Raw genomic sequence first — 22,971 nt, 5'->3', positions numbered from 1 at the left:
GCCATACGACCCGGAAGCTGTATGCCGGCTCCCTTGGCCAATAAAGCGAGATGAGTGCCACAACCCCAGAGTTGGTCACGACTGGGCCTAACAGTCAGGGGTGCCTTTACCTTTAGGTGCCCCCCAGGGGGTGGTACCACCCACTTTCAGAACAACTGTACTAGCATACACCAAACGTTATGCAAATAGGTACCATCTTTTTGGACAACGTGTAAGCATCGCATATGCTAATGCCAGATCTTTCATTTGAAATGTTAAACATAGTCTTCTGGCATCCAAAAAAAAGTGTGCTGTGTTGATTTTGCAACAAAATCAATACAACAGGAAACAAACCCCAACGGAGGCAAAGACCGCTGACTGAGTCGCGTGGCATCTTGAAGAGCGCCACATTTATTTGGTCACATTTATTGGGCTGCGGCTGACATCAGGCGGGAGAAACATCGATGTGTGGCAATCAAAGCAACAGAGCGGCAAAATGCCGAGAGCAGAGAAGACAGCTGCTGAGGCAGGCCCCTCAGCAGAGACGAAAGCAGCAAAACCTCAAAACAACTAGACTGAAAACCAGAGAACTTCGAGGAAAATGTTCCAGTAATGGTCTTCCCCTTCGCCACCGAGAACTTAGCCACGAGAGCACCAGCTGAGACTCCCCGGAAGAGCCCCCATGAACGTGGGTTGTCACACCAGACAGGTGGCCTCCATCCCCAAGTTTCCTGCCTCACCTGTCTCTAGGAAGGTCTCTCTGCCTCCATCCTCATTCCTCCCCTGAAATGGATCAGGCCAATTTGGGTGCAGGGAGAAGCATAGCCCCAGGGGTTGCGGTGGGGGTGGGAAGAGAGAGAAAGAGAAAGAGAATGCCAAGCCTTACCCCAAGGGTGCAGCACAAACGCCTGGGATGAGGTCCTTGCAGCTCAAAGGCGTCCAGCAGGCAGAGACCCAACACTGCTCATCTCCAAGCCGCTGCAGCCTTTGCAGCAGCAGTTCTGAAGACCTGTAGGGGGTGGCACCGTTCCCCCCCCCCCCAGTGCCTCAATGGGGAGGAGGAGGAGAGAGGCTCCAGCACACTCTCCCTCCTCCGGGCCCACGGAGCAGCTGGGACAAACAACTGGATCCCCAAGGTCACCTTACTGCGCGATGCAGCTCACCCCGGGTGACAGGGTGCCTGCCCTCAGGGCCAGCTGAGCCCGGCAGCTGACAGGGAGACAATGCACCTCCAAGGCTGGAGGCCTTTCCCAGCCGGTCCCCCCACAGCCCCTCTCCTCTCTTTGTTCCAGGCCCTGTGGGGGTGGGAGGGCTGTTTTCCCCAATCAAGGATCCCCCCATTCCCCTGTGAAGCCGCCTCCAGTGCTCAGAAGCAGAGCAGTTTGGACGCAAAGGCAAACATGGGATCCGGATGCTTTGAGCTCATTCAAGAGATGCACGACAGGCGGTTCATGTGAATTATACTCAGAGCAGATGCACTGAAACTAATGGGCATGGCTGCCCCATTATTATTCTTAGTTAAGTTTATTATTAGTCACTTTTCTTTCTTTTACAAAAGCAACTCAGCTTAGGGACATAAGGAGAGCTCGCTGGATCTGGTGAAAGGCGTCCTGTACTCACAACAGCCAACCAGATACCTCTTCTGGGAACTCCCTAAGCAGGCAGAAGAGCTGGATTCCTTCTGTGGCTTCACAGAATCATAGAACTGTTGAGTTGGAAGGGACCCTGGCGGTCATCTAGTCCAACCCCCTGCAGTGCAGGAATAACCACCCAGAGTGGCAGGGGAAACCCAGCATGATGGGCGGGGTATAAATAGAATTATTATTATTATTATTATTATTATTATTATTATTATTATTATTATTATTATTTTCCTCCTTCTTTCCCCCAATGTGGGGCTTGAACCCATGATCCTGAGATTAAGAGTCTCGTGCTATTCTAGCAGGCTCCAGCAACTTGCATTCAGAAGCAACACTGCTGTCTCTGACTGTGGAGACAGAGCATAGCCCTTGTGGATAGTAGCAGCTGATAGCCCTCTCCTCCATGAATTTGGCTAAGTCGTTTTGGGCTGACAATTTCACATATTGTTTTATTATTAAGTGGTCAATCTTTATCCCGAAAGGAGAAAAACCTTAATGATAAACAAAATACAGTGGTACCTCTGGTTGCAAATGGGATCCGTTCCAGAGGGCCATTCGCAACATGAAAAAAACGCAGGGGTGCATCTGCGCATGCACAGGTTGCATTTTGCCGCTTCTGCGCATGCACGTGACATCATTTTGCGCGGCTGCACATGCACAAGCGACAAAACCCGGAAGTAACCCTTTCAGATACTTCCGGGTCGCCGCGGGACGTAACCTGAAATAATGTAACATGAAGTAGATGTAACATGAGATATGACTGTAATGAAAAGCCTTACAGGGTTGTTGCAAGGATTACAATGAAGCATGCATATAAGTATTATGTGCAGAGAATATACACATTTCATACAAAGCTTACACACACACACACACACACACACACACACACTACAAAGTTTGAATGCTTTGCATGTTTACCCTTAAAGAAACTGAAAGTGCAAAAAACAAATTAGTCCACCTAGGATAAGAGGAAAGAGGAAGGATCTCCTTCACTCCCCCGACCACCCCAGAAATTGGCTGCTGCCCAAGGCCATTATATAACAAAGGGAAGAAGAAGAGGCCAGGAAAATCAACCTGGTTTCCCCCCTTGTTTCCCCGAAACAAGAAATAATCGAAACTGGCGGTCAAAGGTCCGCACTCCTGCCAGCTTGCAAAGATCTTCCTGCCACCGTGGATTCCTGGTATTGATGAAATTTCTAGTGCTCAGGGTAGACTAGCTAGTGACTGGCTCCAGCTCGAGCCCAAATCCGGTGCATGGTTTCTAACTCTTGAAATTTCAAAGCAACCCTGAGATCCAAAAGCTCCTATTTTTATAGGCAGAGAGGATCTATTTTTGAGGTGCATGTGCATGAAAAGGAGGAAGAAGATTAATGAACTATGGGAAATATGAAAATGACAGTCGCCCATCCTATCAGAGGAGCTGCCAGCACCACTAAGAACATAAGAAAAGCCTGCAGGAACAGGACAAAGGAGGCTCATTGAGCCCAGCATCATCTTCTTGCAACAGCCAACCAGGTGGCTGTGGGGAACCTGCAAGCACAAGAACACGCTCTCCCCTCCTGCTGCTTCCAGCAGTTGGCAAACAGCCTTCGACAGCCTTCTCCTCCATGTATTTGTCCAATCCTCTTTTAAAGCCATCTTAAAGGGACCCCTGACCATTAGGTCCAGTCGCGGACGAGTCTGGGGTTGCAGCGCTCATCTCACTTTATTGGCCGAAGGAGTCGGCGTACAGCCTCCAGGTCATGTTGCCAGCATGACTAAGCCGCTTCTGGCGAACCAGAGCAGCACACGGAAACACCGTTTACCTTCCTGCCAGAGTGGTACCTATTTATCTATTTGCACTTTGACGTGCTTTCAAACTGCTAGGTTGGCAGGAGCTGGGACCGAGCAATGGGAGCTCACCCCGTCATGGGGATTCGAAGCGCCGACCTTCTGATCAGCAAGCCCTAGGCTCTGTGGTTTAACCCACAGTGCCACCCGCATCCCAACAAACCATCTTAGCTGGTGGCAATTCCTGCCTCCTTCCATAGTTTTAAGCGTTCACCGTACAAATAATTGTGCCCAACATTAGGCTGCACAGGTGCTAGTGTTGAGAGAGGGAGAGAAAACTTTTCTCTGTCCACATCCTCCACTTGAGAATCAGCTGCCCTGTTCCTTTCATAACCACCCGTCCTCCTCTCTCATTTCCAGCTGTTCCCTTGAGATCCCTCCTCTCTGCCCAGGACAAGATAACTCACACTCGGCCGCCGTTTCTCTCCAGTGCCAGGCCCATCCCCAGGTTCTGTTGGACCCCTTCGCTGTCTTTTCAGGGAGTGTGCTTGCAAGCCTGGGCACTCTTCCTCCTTGACGCTTGGGGCCCCTCCATACCTCACCGCCTCTTCACAAACTGCAGAATCAGCCAGCTGAGAATTATATATCTTGATCCTGGAGGCAACAAATCCTGGGGCCACAGATGGCTGGCTGTCTCTCTGCGGCTCTCTGCCAGGGGGCTCGTCAGGGAAACGGAAGAAGCGGATAAGATGGGAGGTCCTAGGTGGGCTGAGATGAGTGGGAACATTCCATGTGGTCCATCTGGGGCTCAGCATGTCCACAAGGCGAGGCGGCGAGGCTGTTGCTGCCTCTGAACCATGTCAGGCCGAGATAGGATGGGGTGAGGGACCAAAGGAGCCCTTTCCCCCTGAGATCAGTTCCAGCTCTTCAATCCCAGCACAGAGGCCAAAGCAGGCAGCAGATCGGCTCCAAAGGTTTCCAAGTCTGGCTGGCCATGGAGAGAAACCGCATCCTACTTGAGAGGCTGCCCTCGACCAGAAGCTGGATGGGGCGAGGTTTCCAAGCTCACCTCCGAAGGAGGCAGGCTGGCAGGCAGCTTGGCACAGCCGCCCGCAGGAATCCAAAGATCAGGGAAGGAGCTGTAGGGGCCGGGCCAGCCCAACAGACAGCTGGCAGGGCGGGGTGGCTGGATGGGGTTCAGAGTGCAAGAAGCAGCCACAAGCTGCTCTGTAAAAACCTGAGCACCACCGCCCAGCCTCCCCCTGAAACTTTGGGGAAAGAGGGTGTGCAGGAGGGAGGGTGTGGGTCCCAATTGGAACCCCTTCCCCTAATATGTATTTGCGTATGGAGCAGGAGTGGGGAGGAGCTGAAGTAGGGAAAATGTTTGAAACGGGAACAGATCTCCGTATCATTGGAGCTGAGACAGGAGAAGCTTGCTTCTGGACTTTGTAGAGATATTTGGCTGCCCACTGTGGGAAGCTGGCACTGGACTAGAGGGACATTTTGTTCCAATCCAACAGGACTTCTTTCATGTCCCTAAAGCGCAGCTTTAAGAATATTGAATGATGGCTACTAGACATGATAGATAGATAGATAGATAGATAGATAGATAGATAGATAGATAGATGATAGATAGATAGATAGATGGAACGTCTGTGTTCAGAGGCAGTCTACCTCAGAATTCCCAGGTTTGCAGAAGTAGCAAAAAATAAATAAGAAGCCTAAGGGGGTATACACCCCACCCCGAAAAAGCAGCCCTATGAGGATTGAGAGTCCTTAGAAGTCTCAGAGTATTGAATATCAGTTGGAAAGGTAAAACAAAAAAAGGGGGGGGAGAAAGATAGTGTCTCGACTGAGTCTCTTGACAGTTTGTAGGATACAGCTGGCTGGCTGGCTGGCTGGCTGGCAGGCCAGAACCCTGAACAAAAGCACAAGCCGGAGAGAGGAGTAAGCACTGCAACATTTTGTTGCAGAGCTCATTTGTTCTCAGTTTTCCCTATGCTCACTCAAAAGTGCCCAACACTTTAGTGGCATTGCCTTAGGGAAGGTGCTCCAATACCCTAAATCCTATGTTCTTATGATCCTGATTTGTTTGTTTGTTTGTCAAGTTAACCAATAGAATACCTTTAACTGAAACATAGCAGAACTTCAGACACATGACTAAGCCTTTCTTGCTCCAGCAGACATTCCAAGGTTATGTTTGGATTTATGATAGGTTTTTTATTGTTGTCGCTGTTTTAACATCCCAGTTCCTGGGTTTTTTTTAATGTACATTGCTTAGCAATGCAAATGATTAAGCGGTACAGATGTGTCTTAATGAGATAAAACAGACTGAGGGGTTGGGTGTTGTGCACCCTGTTTCGTGCACACACATGCACAGTGTGCTGCAAAATCAAGGCTAAGAAGATCCTTCCAGCACAGCATCCAGTTTCCAACAGCAGACAGTCAGAAAAGGTGTCCCCAGGAAGCCCACAGGCAGGCATCTAGGAAGACTGTTGTTGCCTGCTGCAAAACACACACACACACAAACCCTCTTAGCTTCTGGTACTCAAAAGTACACACAGTGAGAATGCAGACCTTGTGCTTCCTCCCCATTCCTTCATCACTCTTCTGACTACAGTCAAGCAGAGGAGAAATGGCATAAGAGTGGCTGGGGCAATCAGATGGGGAGGGTTTAAAAAATAACGTTATATTTATAACCCACAATAATACTACAACCAGACTTAACACGGACACTGGCACCAGAGCCTGCAATAAACCCAGATGCCAACTTTGCTGCCACATACACCCGGACAACACCATTACTGGCCCCAACAACATCACACATACCATCTCGGGACTATTTAATTGCTCATCGTCTAACATTGTGTATGACATCAAATGCCAACAGTGTCCTTCAGCTTTCTATATTGGACAAACAGGCCAAACCTTACGCCAAAGAATAAACGGACATAAATCAGACATCAGGAATCACAAGACAGAGAAACCAGTAGGAGAACACTTCAATCTCCCAGGACATTCTATACAAGATCTCAAAGTAGCTGTTCTACTACAAAGGAATTTCAGAAATAGACTGGTTACAGATAGGTAGCCGTGTTGGTCTGCCATAGTCAAAACAAAAAAAATTCCTTCCAGTAGCACCTTAAAGACCAACTAAGTCAGTTCTTGGTATGAGCTTTCGTGTGCATGCACACTTCTTCAGATACCGTGTATCTGAAGAAGTGTGCATGCACACGAAAGCTCATACCAAGAACTGACTTAGTTGGTCTTTAAGGTGCTACTGGAAGAAATAGACTGGAAAGAGAAGCTGCTGAATTGCAACTTATTACCAAACTTAAAACCATGGAGAGACCTGGTCTGAACAAAGACATTGGATTCTTATCTCATTATACATAACAAAGCCATTTTTCAACTTCTCACCCCTTGCTTTTTCCTGTAAGACCTATTGCAGTCGTTAAGAGTCATCAACAGGCTCATCACAGCTATCTGCCAATCACCCATTCCCACCACCCTTCTGAGTAATACCCCTCCCCACTTTCTCACTATAAAGAAAGGTCTGGTGACTTCTGTTTCAGTGTATCTGAAGAAGTGTGCATGCACACGAAAGCTCATACCAAGAACTAACTTAGTTGGTCTTTAAGGTGCTACTGGAAGGATATTATTATTATTATTATTATTATTATTATTATTATTATTATTGAATAGGATGTCCCTATTTTCATTGGAGAAATGTTGGATGGTATGGATGTTTCTTGTGGGCTTCCCAACAGGGCACCTGGTTGGCCACTGTGACACTCAAACGCCTCCTCTGCCACGGATTCATACAAATCCAGGATTCTGCTGAGGCACTATAAATCCTCCAATGGGAACTGGGTGATGACAGCCTTACATTTTTATGTATATAGGGAGATATTACTGAAGGTTCTTTTGCCCCAACAGTGGGGGACCTGGTTCCTGTATGCTTCTGAATGGCATTTGCCAGAAGCCACAAAAGGGAAGGTTGCTCTTGTGTTTGGGTCCTGCTTATTATCATTATTATTTATAAGAACATAAGAAGAACCAGATGGATCATGCCACTGGCCAATCTTAGTCCAGCATCCTGTTCTCACAGTGGCCACACAGTTGCTTCCATGGGGAACCCAGAAACAGGATCCGAACACAGAAGCCTTCTCCACACAGCTGTTCTGTTTCCAGCAACTGGTATTCACAAGCATTGCTGCCTCCAACTGTGGAGGCAGAGAACAGTCATCATGGCTAGCAGCCATCGACAGCCGGCTCCTCAACAAATTTGTCTAATCCATTTCAGTTGGTGGTCATCACTGCCACCTGTTGGAGTGAGTTCCACAGTTTAACAAACTATGTTTGTCTCTCCCAAACCTCCCAACATTCAGCTTCACTGAATGTCCGTGAGTTCTAGTGTTTGGGGGGGGGGAGTCTTTCGAGCCGTTTTCCCCAGGCCACGCATAATTTTATAAACTTACTTGCCTTTTCTCTAAACAGTCCCTAATCCTGCCACCTTTCCTCACCTGGGAGCCGCTCCATTCCTTCGATGTGTTACGGAAATTACCGGGGGGGGGGTCACATCTTTAAAGTTGTTAAATGTTTCAAATATTATGCATAAATGTAGCCTTTCGACTTGACAGCTCAGGGAAGTTACCTAGCTTTAAAAATCATATAAAATCAACTCCTTTGCCGGTTTCCTTCATTCCACCACCAATTTGCTTCATTGGCCAAGGACTTGGAAACCACTTGGTCCCCGCCATAATCCCTCAGGCAGGAGGTCACACACTCATAGGTGTCAATCGCTGGGCAAAGGCACTCCTCCGGACTTGCCCAGGTGGCAGACTATGCAAACCAAAGTTTTATTGTCCCTTTGTAGTAGGTGCTTAGAGTCTATTTCCCAATACATATCCTGTATCCCCCTGTTGCCCCAACACATTCCTCCTATGCTAATCACGTACAACCCTCCCCTTTTCTGATGTAGCAATGATGTAGTGATGATGCTTAATGAACTGTATGCTGGGATAAGATAGAAACTTTTAAAAGTCCTTGTCACCCCATCCTCAGGGTTCAAAATTCCTCTTTGAACCTGTTGCAAAATAAACTATGGTCTACAGCTATTTGCTCCTGTTGGTGGTGGCTGGACTCCTTCCTTTATTCTGCCGGGACCCGCGGGCTCTGCCCGACGACCTGGGTGACTGAGCAGCCTCGCACCTAGATTTTCCGTAACAGATGGCTATTGCAGAAATGCAACACACAAAAATGGCTATTGCAGAAATGCAACACACATCTCTCACCAGCTTTGAGTAATCTCCTACAAAGCAAGAGCCACACAAGCATTGGCCTGTTGGGTTTTCCCGCTTGGGCCAAGCAGGTAAGATTTGGGAAAGGTATAGACTTCCGAGTAACACACTCGGAAGTCAGAGCCGAACCAGCATGCAAATTTGCAGCCTTAACCAAAGAGCAACTTACACAAAATGAGGTGGCGTAAGGAAACATTATTCAGAGCGTTATCACAGGGTTGAAGTTTCTTCTCATTAATAGATTACTTTATGGCCTACCGATGCTGTGGCACAGATGGCTCTCAATATTTTATTTCTGGACACTGGAGCAGCAGGCAAGAAAGGAGGTAGAACCATAGAATCACAGAATCATAGAGCTGGAAGGAACCTCTTGGGGTAAAGGTAAAGGTCCAGTCGTGACCGACTCTGGGGTTGTGGCGCTCATCTTGCTTTATTGGCCGAGGGAGCCGGCGTACAGCTTCCGGGTCATGAGGCCAGCATGACTAAGCCACTTCTGGCGAACCAGAGCAGCACACAGAAACACTGTTTACTTTCCCGCCAGAGTGGCACCTATTTATCTACTTGCACTTTGACGTGCTTTCAAACTGCTAGGTTGGCAGGAGACCTCTTGGGGTACAGGAATTGCAACTAAAGGATCCTTGGCAGGTAGGCAGCAAACGTCTCGTTTCCAGTGAACTTCCTGAGGTCGTCCATGGCACTCTCAAATGGCTCTTACCCTCAGAAAGCTTCTCCTAACATTTTGTCGGAATCTCTTTCCTTGCCATTTGAATCCACTGGTTCAGTTCCTCCCCTCTGGAGCGTTAGAAAACAAGCTTGCTCCATCTTCTGTGTGACAAGCCTTCAGACAGTTGAAGATGACCAGCAAGCACAGGATGGGTTTGGGACAGAACTGATTATTTTAATGTGCACCTGCCCCGTTTCCTGTAACGTTGGAGGGCTGATTTTTACAACAAAAGGGGCAATGAGGAGGGGGCACAAATTCTTCCCCAGCTATGGTTCACACTCAAGCCTTCCCTTTCCCAGGACTGCCAAGGAGTCAGTGTTTGAGAATGGCTATCTGCCATCTCTGTTTTCTTTTCACTGTTAATTTTTAAGCTGGTTTTATGGCAGGATATAACTGTATTTTTTAATTGTTATTCTTTTTTTCCCCTGAGCCTCCTTGGGTGGCTGCAGAGTAGAAGGATGTAAGGGGGAGAGAGAGAGAGCAGTTTGGTGTAGTGCCTAGAGTGTCAGACTTGGACCTGGGAGACCAGGGTTCAAATCCCCACTCGGCCAGGAAGCTCAGTAGGTAATATTGGGCAACTCATTGCCTCTCAGCCCAACCTACCTCACAGGGTTGTTGTGGAGATTCAGTAAGGAGGGCTGAACAATGTGTGCCCTTGGAGAAAAAAGTGGGCTATAACTCGAATAAATAAATAAATAAACCTATGGATAGACTTAGAAGCAATGCGGTTTGGGTGGTGAGAGAAGGATCTTCAGTCCTTTCCTGTTGGGGGACATTTTTCCTGGTTTGTTTGTTTGTCTGTTTGCTTGTTTTAAACCAGAGCACAACACCTCCCCATTTAATATAGGATGGGGCAAACCTAGGCTTCAGGTAGCAAACGCTGCACCCATCTGGGGCTCTGGTAGCGCCTGGGCGCAGGGCTTGAGACACAAGGTGTCTCTGCTGCCTTAAAATCTAATGAAGATCAGCCGCATGACGTGATAATCTGGAGTCTGGTGAGCTCCCTGCGTAGCAAAGGCTCTGATCCCATTAGCACTCATTAAGGGACAGTTGCCTGCCTTGGCTACCTGCTGTTGCAAATAAACACCCTGCGCACATACCCAACACTTGCTCTAAGCTCTTCTGCCTTGCTCTAAGCTCTAAGCCTGCCATTAGACCTGTCTGCACTTACTGTGGATCTCTCCCTGCCCTCTGCCCTGCTTGTTGGAAAGGATACCAGCCAGTGGCGGAGCAAGCCGACAGAGTGCCTGGGCAGAGCAGGGGGAGGGACCAGCAGAACACGGGACCAGCAGGGGCGGGGCCATAAGAGCACGGGGGGCTGGGCCAGCCACCTGCGGGGCTCCGAGGAGTCTGCCCGCCTCCTCTCCCTCAGCTGCCCTACAGCTGGGGGGGGAGCAGGTGGACCTTTTTGGCAGCAGAGCCTGCGCGTGCCCGAGCCACCACATCACTCCCAGGAGAGACGCGTGGGTCGGGCGCACTACAGGCCCCATGGTGAGTGCCGCCCAGGATCTGTGACCCTCCTTAGTGGTGGCACCCAGGGTAGAGCGCCCCTATCACACACCTGTCGCTCCGTCCCTGGTACCAGCCACCACAGCAAGCCAGGAGGAATGCTGAATGACCAGAGAAGCCCCCTCCTCTGGCTCACATCCTCTGCCAGTGGCGTAGAGTGGGGGGGCACAGGGGCAGTTGCCACTGGCACAAAATTTGTTAGGGGTGCAAAATTTGAATACCTGGTGCTGCCTCAATACAGCTGTGAGCTTCCATTACTGAAAACCGCTTCTCCATGTGAACCAGGAAGTGAACTCTCCAGATAACAGAATGGTTCTTCTTTTCTTATCTCCGTGGGTGATATAATTGAATACACATGTGGACTCTGTCCCTCCCTCCCTCCCACCACCACCACCCTCCGCACGGCCCTGGGCGCTGGCAACCCACGCCACACCACTGTCCTCTGCCACTGATGGGATGTGAAGGAGGACCCCTCTCTCAGACACCAGGCAAGCAACAGACAATTTGATATGGGATGATGCAGCCATGTAGGGAACCCCAGCCTTAATATTTCCACCCAGATGTTGCTGGATGAGAACCTAAGAGGGACCATTGATGGGAATGGGGTGGTTTGGACTGCCACAAAGCAGACAGGTTACAATGAGGGTGAATTAACTAATTACATCCAAATTATAAGGGGAAAGGCTACTGAGGAAGTGGGAAGGGGGTGGAGGCTATTGATGGCAACTAGCCATGATTGATAAGCTGTGCCTTCACAGTCGGAGCCAGAAATGCTTCCGAATACCAGTTTCTGGAAGCCATAGGAAAGGAAGAGTGCTGGTTGAGCTCAGATCCTGATTGCAGGCTTGCCAGCAGAGACATCTGGTTGGCCACTGTGAAAACAGGGTGCTAGACAAGATGGATCATTGGCCTGATCCAGCAGGCTCTTATTAGGTCCTAACGAATACAGGAACCACAGCAAGGGGGTGAATCAGCCAAGTCCCTCCACATGCGCACTGAGGCACCCCAGAAATATACTGGGAAAGTTCAGCTCGACTGACATTTGAAGGCGACCCTCCGCAATCAACACTTCCTGAAGCGCTACTCAAAGCGAAACACAGCCACCCTTTGAAATTTGCACTTCTCCAAATTTCATGCCGCTCCAGATGACGCATATTATGTGTCAGGAGCAGGTGTGTTGGAAAGAAGCATACAGAAATGCATTACGTTAGGAGAAACGGCTTGCATAAATATATCCATTTTGACAGGTCCATCCACTCCTCCCACAGAGCAGAGCCACGCCTAGAGTCTTGCTCCAACGCCGCATGAGGCACGGAAGGCAATTTGTCACGCCGAGTGACACACGACTCTCTTGTGCAAAACAGACAAAACCTCAGACATGCACGAGAGGATGGCATGCCTCATATCTGCTTCCTCGCCCAGGCATCCCTGACACACTCACAGCAACATCTGGGCACGGATGGCAAACAATTCGTTTCCTCCTGACACAAGCCGGACCGCCCCTCTGCTGTGCTGTGCCGTCAACACAAACACACATGTGCCGCAGGAAAATCTCAGCAGCATCAGGCTGCCAAAAGAAGTGAGAAGAAGCATGGGAAGGCTGAAAACAGGACCTGGGCAGCAGTAGCGAAGCCAGGCACCTCTTGCTACTTCTTCACTTGGTATCGCGATTTGCAGACTGCCCTCCATCACTGAGAATGATCCCAGGGCCAAGAGCAGCTTCTGGCCCATGGGAATGGTGTTGCACCTCCAGCCCTGCAATGGTGCTTACCAGATTTTTTTGGGGGGGTGCACTAGCCAGAGCAGCAGACTAGCTACTGGAATGCACCCGAAAAGGCCTAACCTCACTGCTGCCCCCTACTGCCCTGTTGGGAGGGCGGCAGTGCAAGACCATTACTCCTGTCCAGGGTCAGTTTCCAGAATATCATAAAACCAAAATGTACATTTGTCAGAAATCACTTTGGGGAACTCCCTGCTGGGTACAGACAGGTGCCTTTGCTGTCCCTGGGGCAGCAGGCAGCACACAGGTCACACAGTCACAGTCTTCCCTGCAACAGGAAGATGGATTGCATTTCTACTTAAATTATAGTGATCATTTCTAAATTTGCATCTAGGCATATGTGTATAGATTCATAAGAAATCAATTGCTTAGTGTGGCTTTCATGATGTGCTTAACTATCTTTTTTTTTTTTTAATGAGTTCCCAGCTTTTGATTATTTACATCCTTGGCATCGCTCCTATGTTTCATTGATTTCAACTGATGTTCTTCTTGTTTGCACCTTTTTTTAGTTTTTTATTTATACTTTTCAAATTTATACATTTCATTAGTTCTACAATCAATTTCACATTTCAAAATCTGACTTCCTTCCCCTTCTTTCTGCAGTTCCTTAAATTTTATTTTTCAATATCTTTGGCATATCCAAATTCATTTGACTTGCTCAATTATCTACTGTAAATATATACTGTTATAAGGCTGCAGGTTATCTTGTTTGCACTTTTGACTCTGCATTGCTATTGATAAACAAATTCTTGCTGACAAACGAACAAGAAACCTTGCTTGGTTTTATATTGCTCGGGTTTTTGCCTTAGCACAAACATTATGAGATGGAGCAGCGCAAGTTGCAGACCCACAGGCTTCCCCGATCTCAAGGGCAGGGTCCCTACTCCTGTCCACCCCATCCCTTTTCCCCTACTCACCAGGATGTCGGTACTCTCCCTCCGAAGCGACAACTGCTCCAAGCGGTCGAGAGAGGGGGTGCTGGGGAAGGACGGGCCAGTGCCCGCAGGACGGAGGATAGGCAAACTCAGCGACTTGAAGTCCTTCACCGCCTGCTCCACTTTGAGTTCATCCCCAGGTTTGGCTGCAATGCAGAAGAGGAGGCCATGGGACAGGTCTGGAGGGCAATTCTGGACAGAATGGTCCCTCTCATATTGCCAAAAAGGCTTTCCCAACCTGGAGCCCTCTGGATGGGCTGGACAACATCTCCCACCAGCCTCAGGAGAGACACGCAGCAGCCTACCTTTCACACGAAGGTAATGTCCTCCAAACCGGTAGGCCTCAAAGTTGAGTGAGAGGGGAGTGTTGGACTGGTCCAGGTAAATGTCCACTTTAGACAGGTCGATTCCCTTCCTCTCAAAAACCGGCAGCAGCACTTCACTGGGTTTTAAAAGAAAAGAGAGAGGACCAGTAAGTGGCACTGCCAGTTAATCGATGTGTTGGAACTAGCTTGGGCTCAGAATGCCTGGAAGGCCGTAGCTCCCATTGCAAACCTGCCTGGGTGCTAAGATTATTGGGTCAGAACCTTCTCTTGGTCCCATCAACACTAGAGGCACGGCCGGCAGTGAGATGAGAGAGAAAGTGCCTTTTTTGTGGTGGCTCCTAAATTGTGGGATTCCCTCCTGACTGGCTCCCTCCTTGTTATCCTTCTGCTGACAGGCTACAAAGACCTTCCTGTTCAGATAGGTGTGACCTTGGGGGCAGTTACTTACTCTCAGCCTAACCTTGTTTCCCCATGCCCGTTTCCAAGCAGGAGCTGAACATCAGAGCGGTCAGAACTTCAGCAGCAGAACTAGCCAGGCCTTTCCCTCCGAACATCAGGTGTTGGGAGCAGGTTAGGATCCTGCGCTGAACTGATGGGCTCAGGATTGCTGGAGCTGCTTCCAGATGAGGCCTTGGACCCACAGCTTTCCTGGGCTCCCAAACACGAGTGAAGCCCCCGCCCAGCTTGCACCCCAGACTAAGCTGCTCTCTGCCCTCCTTACCCCAGGGACTTCTTCTTCATGGCTGGCACGATCTCTGTCTCAATGTCCACATTCAGATCAAACTTCAAGGTGAAGCATTCCTTGCTAGGGTCCTGCGGGAGAAATGTAGGAGCATGTCGGCCAGAATTCAAAACAGTCACCAGGCCTCTGTCCCACCCCAATTTCTTAGCGCGTGGAGGAGGACCACCAGGGCACATTCCCACCCCTCTGCAGGGCATCCAAAGAGGCCTCTGTGACTTCTAGGGTCCTGCGCAGGGTGAGGCCAGACCCAATTCCCAGGGTTTCAGAGTGAAAGCAAGGTGCGGTCACGGAATGAGCGCAAGTGGCCTCCTTACATCAGTGTGCCTCCTGCGAGCCTTCTTCTTTGGCAGCTTCAAGGCTGAGCTCTTCCTGTCCCTGAAACAGACCAGCCAGCAGACAGAAAGGAGTTAGAAGGTCCCCCTCATATTGCCCCACAACAGCAAGGGAAGGCAGGCACAACTTTCCCTCTGATGCAGGAAACGTTCTGCCCCACCAGCTCCCATATGGTTTACAAACGCCTTTGCAGAATTCCTATCAAGCTGACCAACGTGTCGAGTGGGGGTGTGCAATACAGCTCCTGGTAGATTGTACCAGGGTTTTTTGTTTTTTGTTCAAAGTAGATTTTCAAACGGCACAAATTCCCCATCAGACACCCCACACTAAGAAAGAAAGCCAAATGAACCCAAATTGCAAGCACCTTCTGTTTCAGCTTTTAAAACACCCGCTGGAATAGTTTTTGTTCAGTCCAGCAACTGAGAATGTGCCCTTCCGCAACTGTTAGCTGATTTCTGATTTCAACTTTTTAAATATGATTTTTATGGTGTGGGGTTTGGTTTTGTTGTATAATTGTAAATCACTCTACTATTCCCCCCCTTAATGAATCGCTAGCGGTATGTATACGTATAAAATAGTGCACCAGGGAAAAAGCTAGACTGGACCTTTCCTCCCTGAGACACTAGTTTTCTAAGTGAGGGGAGCTCTCCTGATGTGAGCACCTCCTGGGCCGGCCAGCCCTCCCCTCCACTCACCCTTTCCCATCAATCAGCCCTTCGTCTTCCTCTTCCACATCTGAGGCAGGGCTGGTGCGTGGTGGGCACGACCGTGTGGAGACGTTCCGGGCCAGGATAGAACCTGGAAGGGAGAAAAGCACTGAAGACATAGCCCATGAAGGATCCAGCCCTCACTGTGTTGCCCGGGGGTGTGGGGTGTGGAAGCAACCCACTGAAGAGCACACCAGCTAAGCTGTTTGGAAAGAGATCATAGAATTGCAGAGTTGGAATGTATCCCCCCCCCCCGAGTCATCAATAATAATAATAATAAGTGTTAAAAACAATACAGCATTAAATATTAAAAACTTCCCTAAACAGGGCTGCCTTCAGATGTCTTTTAAAGATAAGATAGCTGCTTATTTCCTTCACATCTGAAGGGAGGGTATTCCACAGGGTGGGTGCCACTACCGAGAAGGCCCTCTGTCTGGTTCCCTGTAACCTCACTTCTCGCAATGAGGGAACTGCCAGAAGGCTCTTGGTGCTGGATCTCAGTGTCCGGGCTGAACAATGGGGATGGAGACGCTCCTTCAGGTATACAGGACCGAGACCATTTAGGGCTTTAAAGGTCAGCACCAACACTTTGAATTGTGCTCGGAAACGTACTGGGACCCAATGAAGGAATGGTGTTATGTGGTCCCGGCGGCCACTCCCAGTCACCAGTCTAGCTGCCGCATTCTGGATTAATTGCAGTTTCTGAGTCACCTTCAAAGGTAGCCCCACGTAGAGCACATTGCAGTAGTCCAAGCGGGAGATAACTAGAGCATGCACCACTCTGGCGAGACAGTCTGTGGGCAAGTAGGGTCTCAGCCTGCGTACCAGGTGGAGCTGGTAGACAGCCGCCCTGGACACAGAATTAACCTGCGCCTCCATGGACAGGAATCACAGCTAAAGAATCCCTGACAGGTGGCCATCCAACCTCTGTCTAGGAACTTCGGACAAGCCCTGTGAAAAGAAAGCCGTGCCAAGCTGCCCTTGACCCAGCCGCGTGACTTGGGCTTTTCCCCTCACCTTGCGGCGGCAGGTCAAAGCGGATGTGCCCGTCAAAATGCATGGCACCGTGGAAGCGTCCGTCACACGCTTCACACAAGTGGAGGGGGCTGTTGTGGTTCAGCTGCTGGCACTCGGCGTGGTGGCATACCTGGCAGAGGGAGAGGGGGGAGGGGAGAGAGAAACAGCAAGGTCAAGCCGGGGGCTAATTCCAGGATCAAGAGGAGAGGCATCTCCCTGATGCAGGGTTTGGATTTCCAACATCCATCACCTGCAGGCATGTTGGCAGCAGAGCTAACGGGCCAGCGGTGATGTGAGCCAGAGTCCACAGCTGATTCCCTGCTCACATTTTAAGGGCACCTTGCCCTCCCCTGATTGATGCTGCAAAAAGGCAAAACCTTTTGCAAAATGATGGTTTTTTTGCCTGTATAGATGCAAATGTAGACCTTCTATACTGTATCAGCAGAAGCAAGCCAGCGTCATTCTCCTTCCTAGCCATTCCAGATTTCTCCAATTCATTTCCAACCAGGATCAGCCCAAATTAGTTTCTCTTTGATTCGTTTACTTTTCCCCACCCCACGTTAATTTCAAGGTTTAAAGGCTTGAACATGGGTAGGCAAACTAAGGCCTGGGGGCCGGATCTAGCCCAATCGCCTTCTAAATCCGACCCGCGAACGGTCTGGGAATCAGAGTGTTTTTACATGAGTGGAATGTGTCCTTTTATTTAAAATGCATCTCTGGGTTATTTGTTGGGCCTGCCTGGTGTTTTTACATGAGTAGAAGGTGTGCTTTTATTTAAAATGCATCACTGAGTTATTTGTGGGGCCTGCCTGGTGTTTTTACAGGAGTAGAATGTGTGCTTTTATTTAAAATGCATCTCTGGGTTATTTGTGGGGCATAGGAATTTGTTCTTTTTTTTTTTCAAAATATAGTCCAGCCCCCCACAAGGTCTGAGGGACAATGGACTGGCCCCCTGCTGAAAAGGTTTGCTGACCCCTGGGCTTGAATGAGATGGGAGAATGGCATGCACCACTTTCCAACTGCAGGTGGGTCCTCCTTCTACATCGTTCAGATGCACAGGTTGCAGGGAAACGGCTCCCTTTGTGTTTCTCTTTCTTTCGCAAATTCATTTGCAATCCAGATTGTCGGCGCATCTCTCCGTTCCTCCTTCTCTTCCATTCCACTGGGGGATGGATCTCCCTTTGGCTGCCTGCACATCTCCTCTGTGCAAACCCTCAAGCTGTTTTCGCTCCATTGTTAGCTCACCGTTTGGAAAAAGCCGGCCTTTCACGCCCTGCCACCCACGTCCCAGCCCCTGTCACAGGAGGAGTACCTGAGTCCCTCGTGCCTGAAGTAACATGCCCCACCCCACCCCCTGGGGCTCACAGAGGAGGCTGCCGGCGGCCCTGGCCTACCAAAGCTCCTCCCCACACAGGCGCCGGAAGCAAGTGTCTGCAGCAGAACAATGCAAGAGCGGCTACAAGGTTTCCTCCGATTGTGAGGGACACCCTGGATGCCTGCGGCTGCTCAGCAACCCCAGAGAGCTATTTTTAAGCAGACATCCGAATCGGGCTGAGGGCTGCCTGATGCCCTGTGACCTCACGTACAACAATGGCACAAGCACAGAAAAAGAGGACCTACTGGACCAGGTCAATGCTCCATCTAGTGCAGCATCCTGTTATCGCAGTGGCCAGCCACTGGGATGCCATCAGCAGGATCCAAGCAAAACAGCCCTCTCCCCTTCTGGGGCTGCAAAAGCATCGCTGCCTCTGATGGGCTACAGCCTCCTCTGTCTCAGATGTGCTTATATTAGAAGTTGGGACCACAGTGCAGCAGACAGGAATTGAATCCGGCACCTTAGGGAGCTGGAGATGGCAGATTGATCCAGGAGGGGGCAGTGCAGCCCAGCTACTGGAATTGCCTCTGCTGAAACCTAAAACCAATATTTAAAAATGCTTAACATTTCTGTTCTCATCCCTGTTTTGAAGGTGAAATGTCGGTGTCCCAGGCTAAAATCTCTGGTCCATGGGGTCACGAAGAGTCGGACACGACTAAACGACTAAACAACAACAACAAGACTGGGAGAAGAGTGACTGGCTCAAAGTCACCTAAGTAAGCTTCATGGCTGAGTAGGGATTTGAACTGGGATTTCCTGGATTCTTCCCCGACTGTAAATAGTGCCCACACTTCTCCTTGGTTTTTTTCTTGCTCTGGAGAATAGGACCCAAACCAATGGATTTAAGTTATAAGAAAGGAAGAGCTTTCTGACAGTAAGAGCTGTTCGACAGCAAAACAGGCTCCCATGAGAGGGGGTGGACTCTCCTTAATGGGAAGTTTTTAAATAGAGGTTGGATGGCCATCTGTCATGTATGATCCAGTTGAGATTTCTGCCTTGCAGGGGTTGGACTAGATGACCCCCAGAGTCCCTTCCAACTCTACAACTCTATGATATCCAAAAAGAGAAATGCTATTGCATTGGAAGCCATACAGATTTCCATGCTCAGATACGAGTGGGCAAAATGTACCGCAATTGTGTTGCAGGCCAGACAATTCAGCCACTCCACAGTTGCACAAAGCAAGGGCAGAAATCAGCGTTCAGTGACCTGAGTCCACCAGCACCCATCTTTTACCAACAACCGCAGGGTCCAGCCTTTGAGATACCTTCGAAAACAGGCGGGCAATTCCTTGACAAAATACGGAAAGTCAGAGGGGGTCTGAGGAGAATTTCCTACCAGAAAGCAGCCCAGGAAGTGGAAGGGGGACAGCAAAAACCACCTCGGGGTCTTGGTCCTTCAAAGTACGGAAAGTAACTACAATGGTACCTCAGGTTAAGTACTTAACTTGTTCCGGAGGTCCGTTCTTAACCTGAAACTGTTCTTAACCTGAAGCACCACTTTAGCTAATGGGGCCTCTTGCTGCCGCTGCACCGCCGGAGCACAATTTCTGTTCTCGTCCTGAAGCAAAGTTCTTAACCTGAGGTAATATTTCTGGGTTAGCGGAGTCTGTAACCTGAAGCATATGTAACCTGAAGCGTATGTAACCCAAGGTACCACTGTAGACATATGCAAATGATCTTTATTTGCATCTTTAAGATGCAACTTTATTGCCTCGATTATTATCATTTCAGTGCCCTGTTGATACGTTTTCCGCAAAAGGTTTCCCCAGCGCAGGAGTTACTGCCGCCATATTAAAGCTCCCCAGCATAACCCCAAACAGGCAGCCGGGAGTCTACCCGGTGCAGCGCCACACTTCCTACAGAGCCGATGTGATGCCTGTCTGTCTTACCAGGTGCAACAGCCAGGCCACCCTCCCATCGCACTGTTCCTAGAGTGACACCCCTCAGACACAAACCAAGGCAGCCAGGCAGGCTCCTGGCTAAAAAGCCAGCAGGCCACGAGGCAGCCCCCAAGTCCGAGCCTTGCTGAAAGCAGTCTCCTGCAAGGCTTTTCCTTCTCTGCACTCAAAGCTGAGAGGGAGGGAAAGGGCCACCGAGCCAGCAGCTGAAGCAACAGGAAGCCCCAGAGATATGGGGAGTCAGAATCAGCAGGTGGCTCAGACGGGAGATGCAACACATTTGACCCGCTGCAACCAGACATCGGTGGCAAATGCACAGAAAGGGCCGGAGACAGTGGAGGAGGAGAAAGAGGGAAGGATCAGCAGCTGCTGGCTTGTTCAACGGCCATCTTGAAAGCGAATGCCACTCTCTCGGCCGGACATAGAAGCCTCAGGTGCGACAAGGGAGCCTCCCTGGAGGAAACGCAACCACTGGGAGGGCAGCAGGAGGCTGCCAGCCGCTCCAGCCCCAGAAACTCACCCCTAAGGCCCCACTTCGCCCCCAAGCCAGGTCTTGCAGACCAGGGCAGGACAGAGAGAGCCTGTCCCCAGCTGGCTGGCTGGCTGGCTGATTCATGGCTCCGGGAGGATTTGAAAGAGGCATCCCAGCCGTGACAAAGCCTTGACTAAGCAGGTGGGGCATCTCTGGGGTTTGCAGTGAGTAAGGGCTCGAAAGCCGCTCCTGCCAGGCTGGGCCCAGACAGGCCACAATCCACTGCCAGCACAGGAGCCGTCCGGCTTGCTGGTACTTGCCTCTGCAGCGGCTGGGTCTGGCTTTCCCCTCCTCTCATCGCCTGCCTCTGCCAGGAAACTCTCCCAGCTGGAACCTAAGCCGGCAGCATTGAGGGGCGGAGAAGGAGGCACTCCCTCCCTCCCCAGGTGAGCAGGAGCAGCAGTAACCAGCAGGGCATTAAGTTTCAAAAAAAAAAAAAAAAAAGCCCCCCCCTCTCTTTTTGGCATGCTTTTTATTAAATTTTCTGTTTTACATTTTAAAACATTCATTTAAACAACCTTAAAATATCCATGACTTCCCTTCTTCTCTTTCCATGATGCATTTTACAAAACATATTTTACATATACTAAACCATTCAGCATTCCATTAATACATCCATCAAAGCTTATTTACACTGTTGAATTTATCTTAACGCTGTCAACGTTTTCAAGTGTACGCAGTCCCCTCCCATATATTCAATAAACATTTTCCCATCTTCTTTCAACGTATGTTCTTCTTGTTCTCTTATTCTATATGTTAGGTCCGCAAGCTGTGCATATCCAATCAGTTGCCATTCTTCTTTGGTTGGGACCTTGCTCATTTTTCCATTTGTGTCAAGCTACATAGCAAACTGCCTTATGAGCATAAAAGAACATAAAAAGAGGACTGCTGGATCAAGCCAAAGGCCTATCTAGTCCAGCATCCTGTTCTCACAGTGGCCAACCGGATGCCTGCAGGATTTGAGAACCAAACAAGTCCCTGCTGTTTTCATCAGCTGGTATTCAGAAGCATTATTATTATTAGTTTTTAATGTGTGACATTTTAATGTATGTTTAATCTTTGTTGGGAGCCGCCCAGAGTGGCTGGGGAAACCCAGCCAGATGGGCAGTGTACAAATAATACATTATCTATCTATCTATTTTTATTATTATTATTATTATTATTATTATTATTATTATTATTATTATTATTGCCTCTGGCCGCAGAGGCAGAGCAAAGCCACTGTGTCCAATAGCTATCGATAGCCCTCTCCTCTTTTAAGGCCATCCAGACTGATGGTTATTGCTGCCCCCTCCTGGGCAAGTTTCATAGTTTACCCTCCCCTATGAAAATAGAGACGTCCCCTCCATTTCTCTGATGAGAATAGAGACACCCGAAGGAAAAGTGGAACATTCCCGGATCAAATCGGAAACCGGGGCAGCTTCTGTTAATCCAGGACTGCCCCTGGAAAATAGGGACACCTGGAAGGTCTGAATGCTTCTGAATATCCAGTTGCTGGAGACCACAGGAGGGGAGAGCAGTCTTGTGTTCAAATCCTGCGCTGGGGCTTCCCATCAGGACATCTGGTTAGCCATGCTGAGAACAGGACGCTGGATTAGATGGGCCTCCTCTGGCCTGATTCAGCAAGCCTCTTTTTCTGTCCTTACTTCCAACTGCTTTTCCTTGTTGCACACAAGTGAAGAGAGTGAAGGGAAGGGCACGGCCAGCCCTATCATTAGAAAGAGGGAAGCAGCTGCCTCATGAGTCAGTGGCCTTCCCCTATTCTCTCTGTGCCCCCTAAACTAGCTTGCTCCGTGCCTCTTTGGCTAGCCTGCCTTCCTCGGGTATACTGGAGGATGTCGTCACCTTAGCCAGTGTGGAAGTAAGATTAAACTGCCTCTCCAGTCAGATTCTGTGCATGGAATGAGAGACGGAGCATCTTCAGGCAGCAAAATGTCTTGGGCTGGCTTGGGCAAAGGGATTCAGCTGGAGTGTGGTAGAGAGGGGAGCTGTTGCCCCAGATTTGGAAGGTACACCATCTGCTTTACATGCAAAACATCCCAGGTAAGACTCAAACTATCTCCAGTCAAAAATCCTGAGAGCCAAGAAATCTGATGTTCTGCCATCCAGATAGTTCTATTATATATATTTGAGAACCCATGTGGTGTAGTGGTTAGAAAAGTGCTGGGCTAGGGACCTGGGAGAGACCAGGGTTCAAATCCTCCACTCAGCCTCCTTGCATGACCTTGGGCCAGTCGCTGCCTCTCAGCCTCAGGGTTGTTGGAGAAAAAGCTGGGACATAAATGCATTTAATAATATTTTTTAAGTACCGTATTTTTTGCTCTATAAGACTCACTTTTTCCCTTCTAAAAAGTAAGGGGAAATGTGTGTGTGTCTTATGGAGCGAATGCAGGCTGCGCAG

The 22,971-nt window shown here is 49.4% G+C and overlaps 1 protein-coding gene across 9 annotated transcripts in view; it reads right to left on the bottom strand.

Moving 5' to 3' along the window:
- Nucleotides 1–22,971, bottom strand: part of PLEKHG5 (pleckstrin homology and RhoGEF domain containing G5) — a gene marked incomplete at its 3' end in the record, with an annotated part of 98,400 nt that overhangs the window by 25,617 nt on the left and 49,812 nt on the right. For 7 of the 9 annotated variants that reach the window (XM_083752473.1, XM_083752472.1, XM_083752471.1 and 4 more), the window contains 6 exons: nt 16,766–16,895; nt 15,737–15,839; nt 15,023–15,083; nt 14,688–14,779; nt 13,946–14,082; nt 13,623–13,786 (listed from right to left, as the gene is read on the bottom strand). In XM_083752473.1, the coding sequence (XP_083608599.1) occupies nt 13,623–13,786; nt 13,946–14,082; nt 14,688–14,779; nt 15,023–15,083; nt 15,737–15,839; nt 16,766–16,895 (687 nt within the window). Of the gene's footprint in view, nt 1–3,856; nt 4,460–13,622; nt 13,787–13,945; nt 14,083–14,687; nt 14,780–15,022; nt 15,084–15,736; nt 15,840–16,765; nt 16,896–22,971 lie in introns of those variants that run through there. The other 2 variants (XM_083752478.1, XM_083752477.1) reach the window with 2 other exon arrangements.

Source organism: Podarcis gaigeae, assembly GCF_964106915.1.
Source record: "Podarcis gaigeae genome assembly, chromosome: 8".
Lineage (NCBI taxonomy): Eukaryota > Metazoa > Chordata > Lepidosauria > Squamata > Lacertidae > Podarcis > Podarcis gaigeae.
This window is presented reverse-complemented; position numbering and strand designations above follow the sequence as displayed.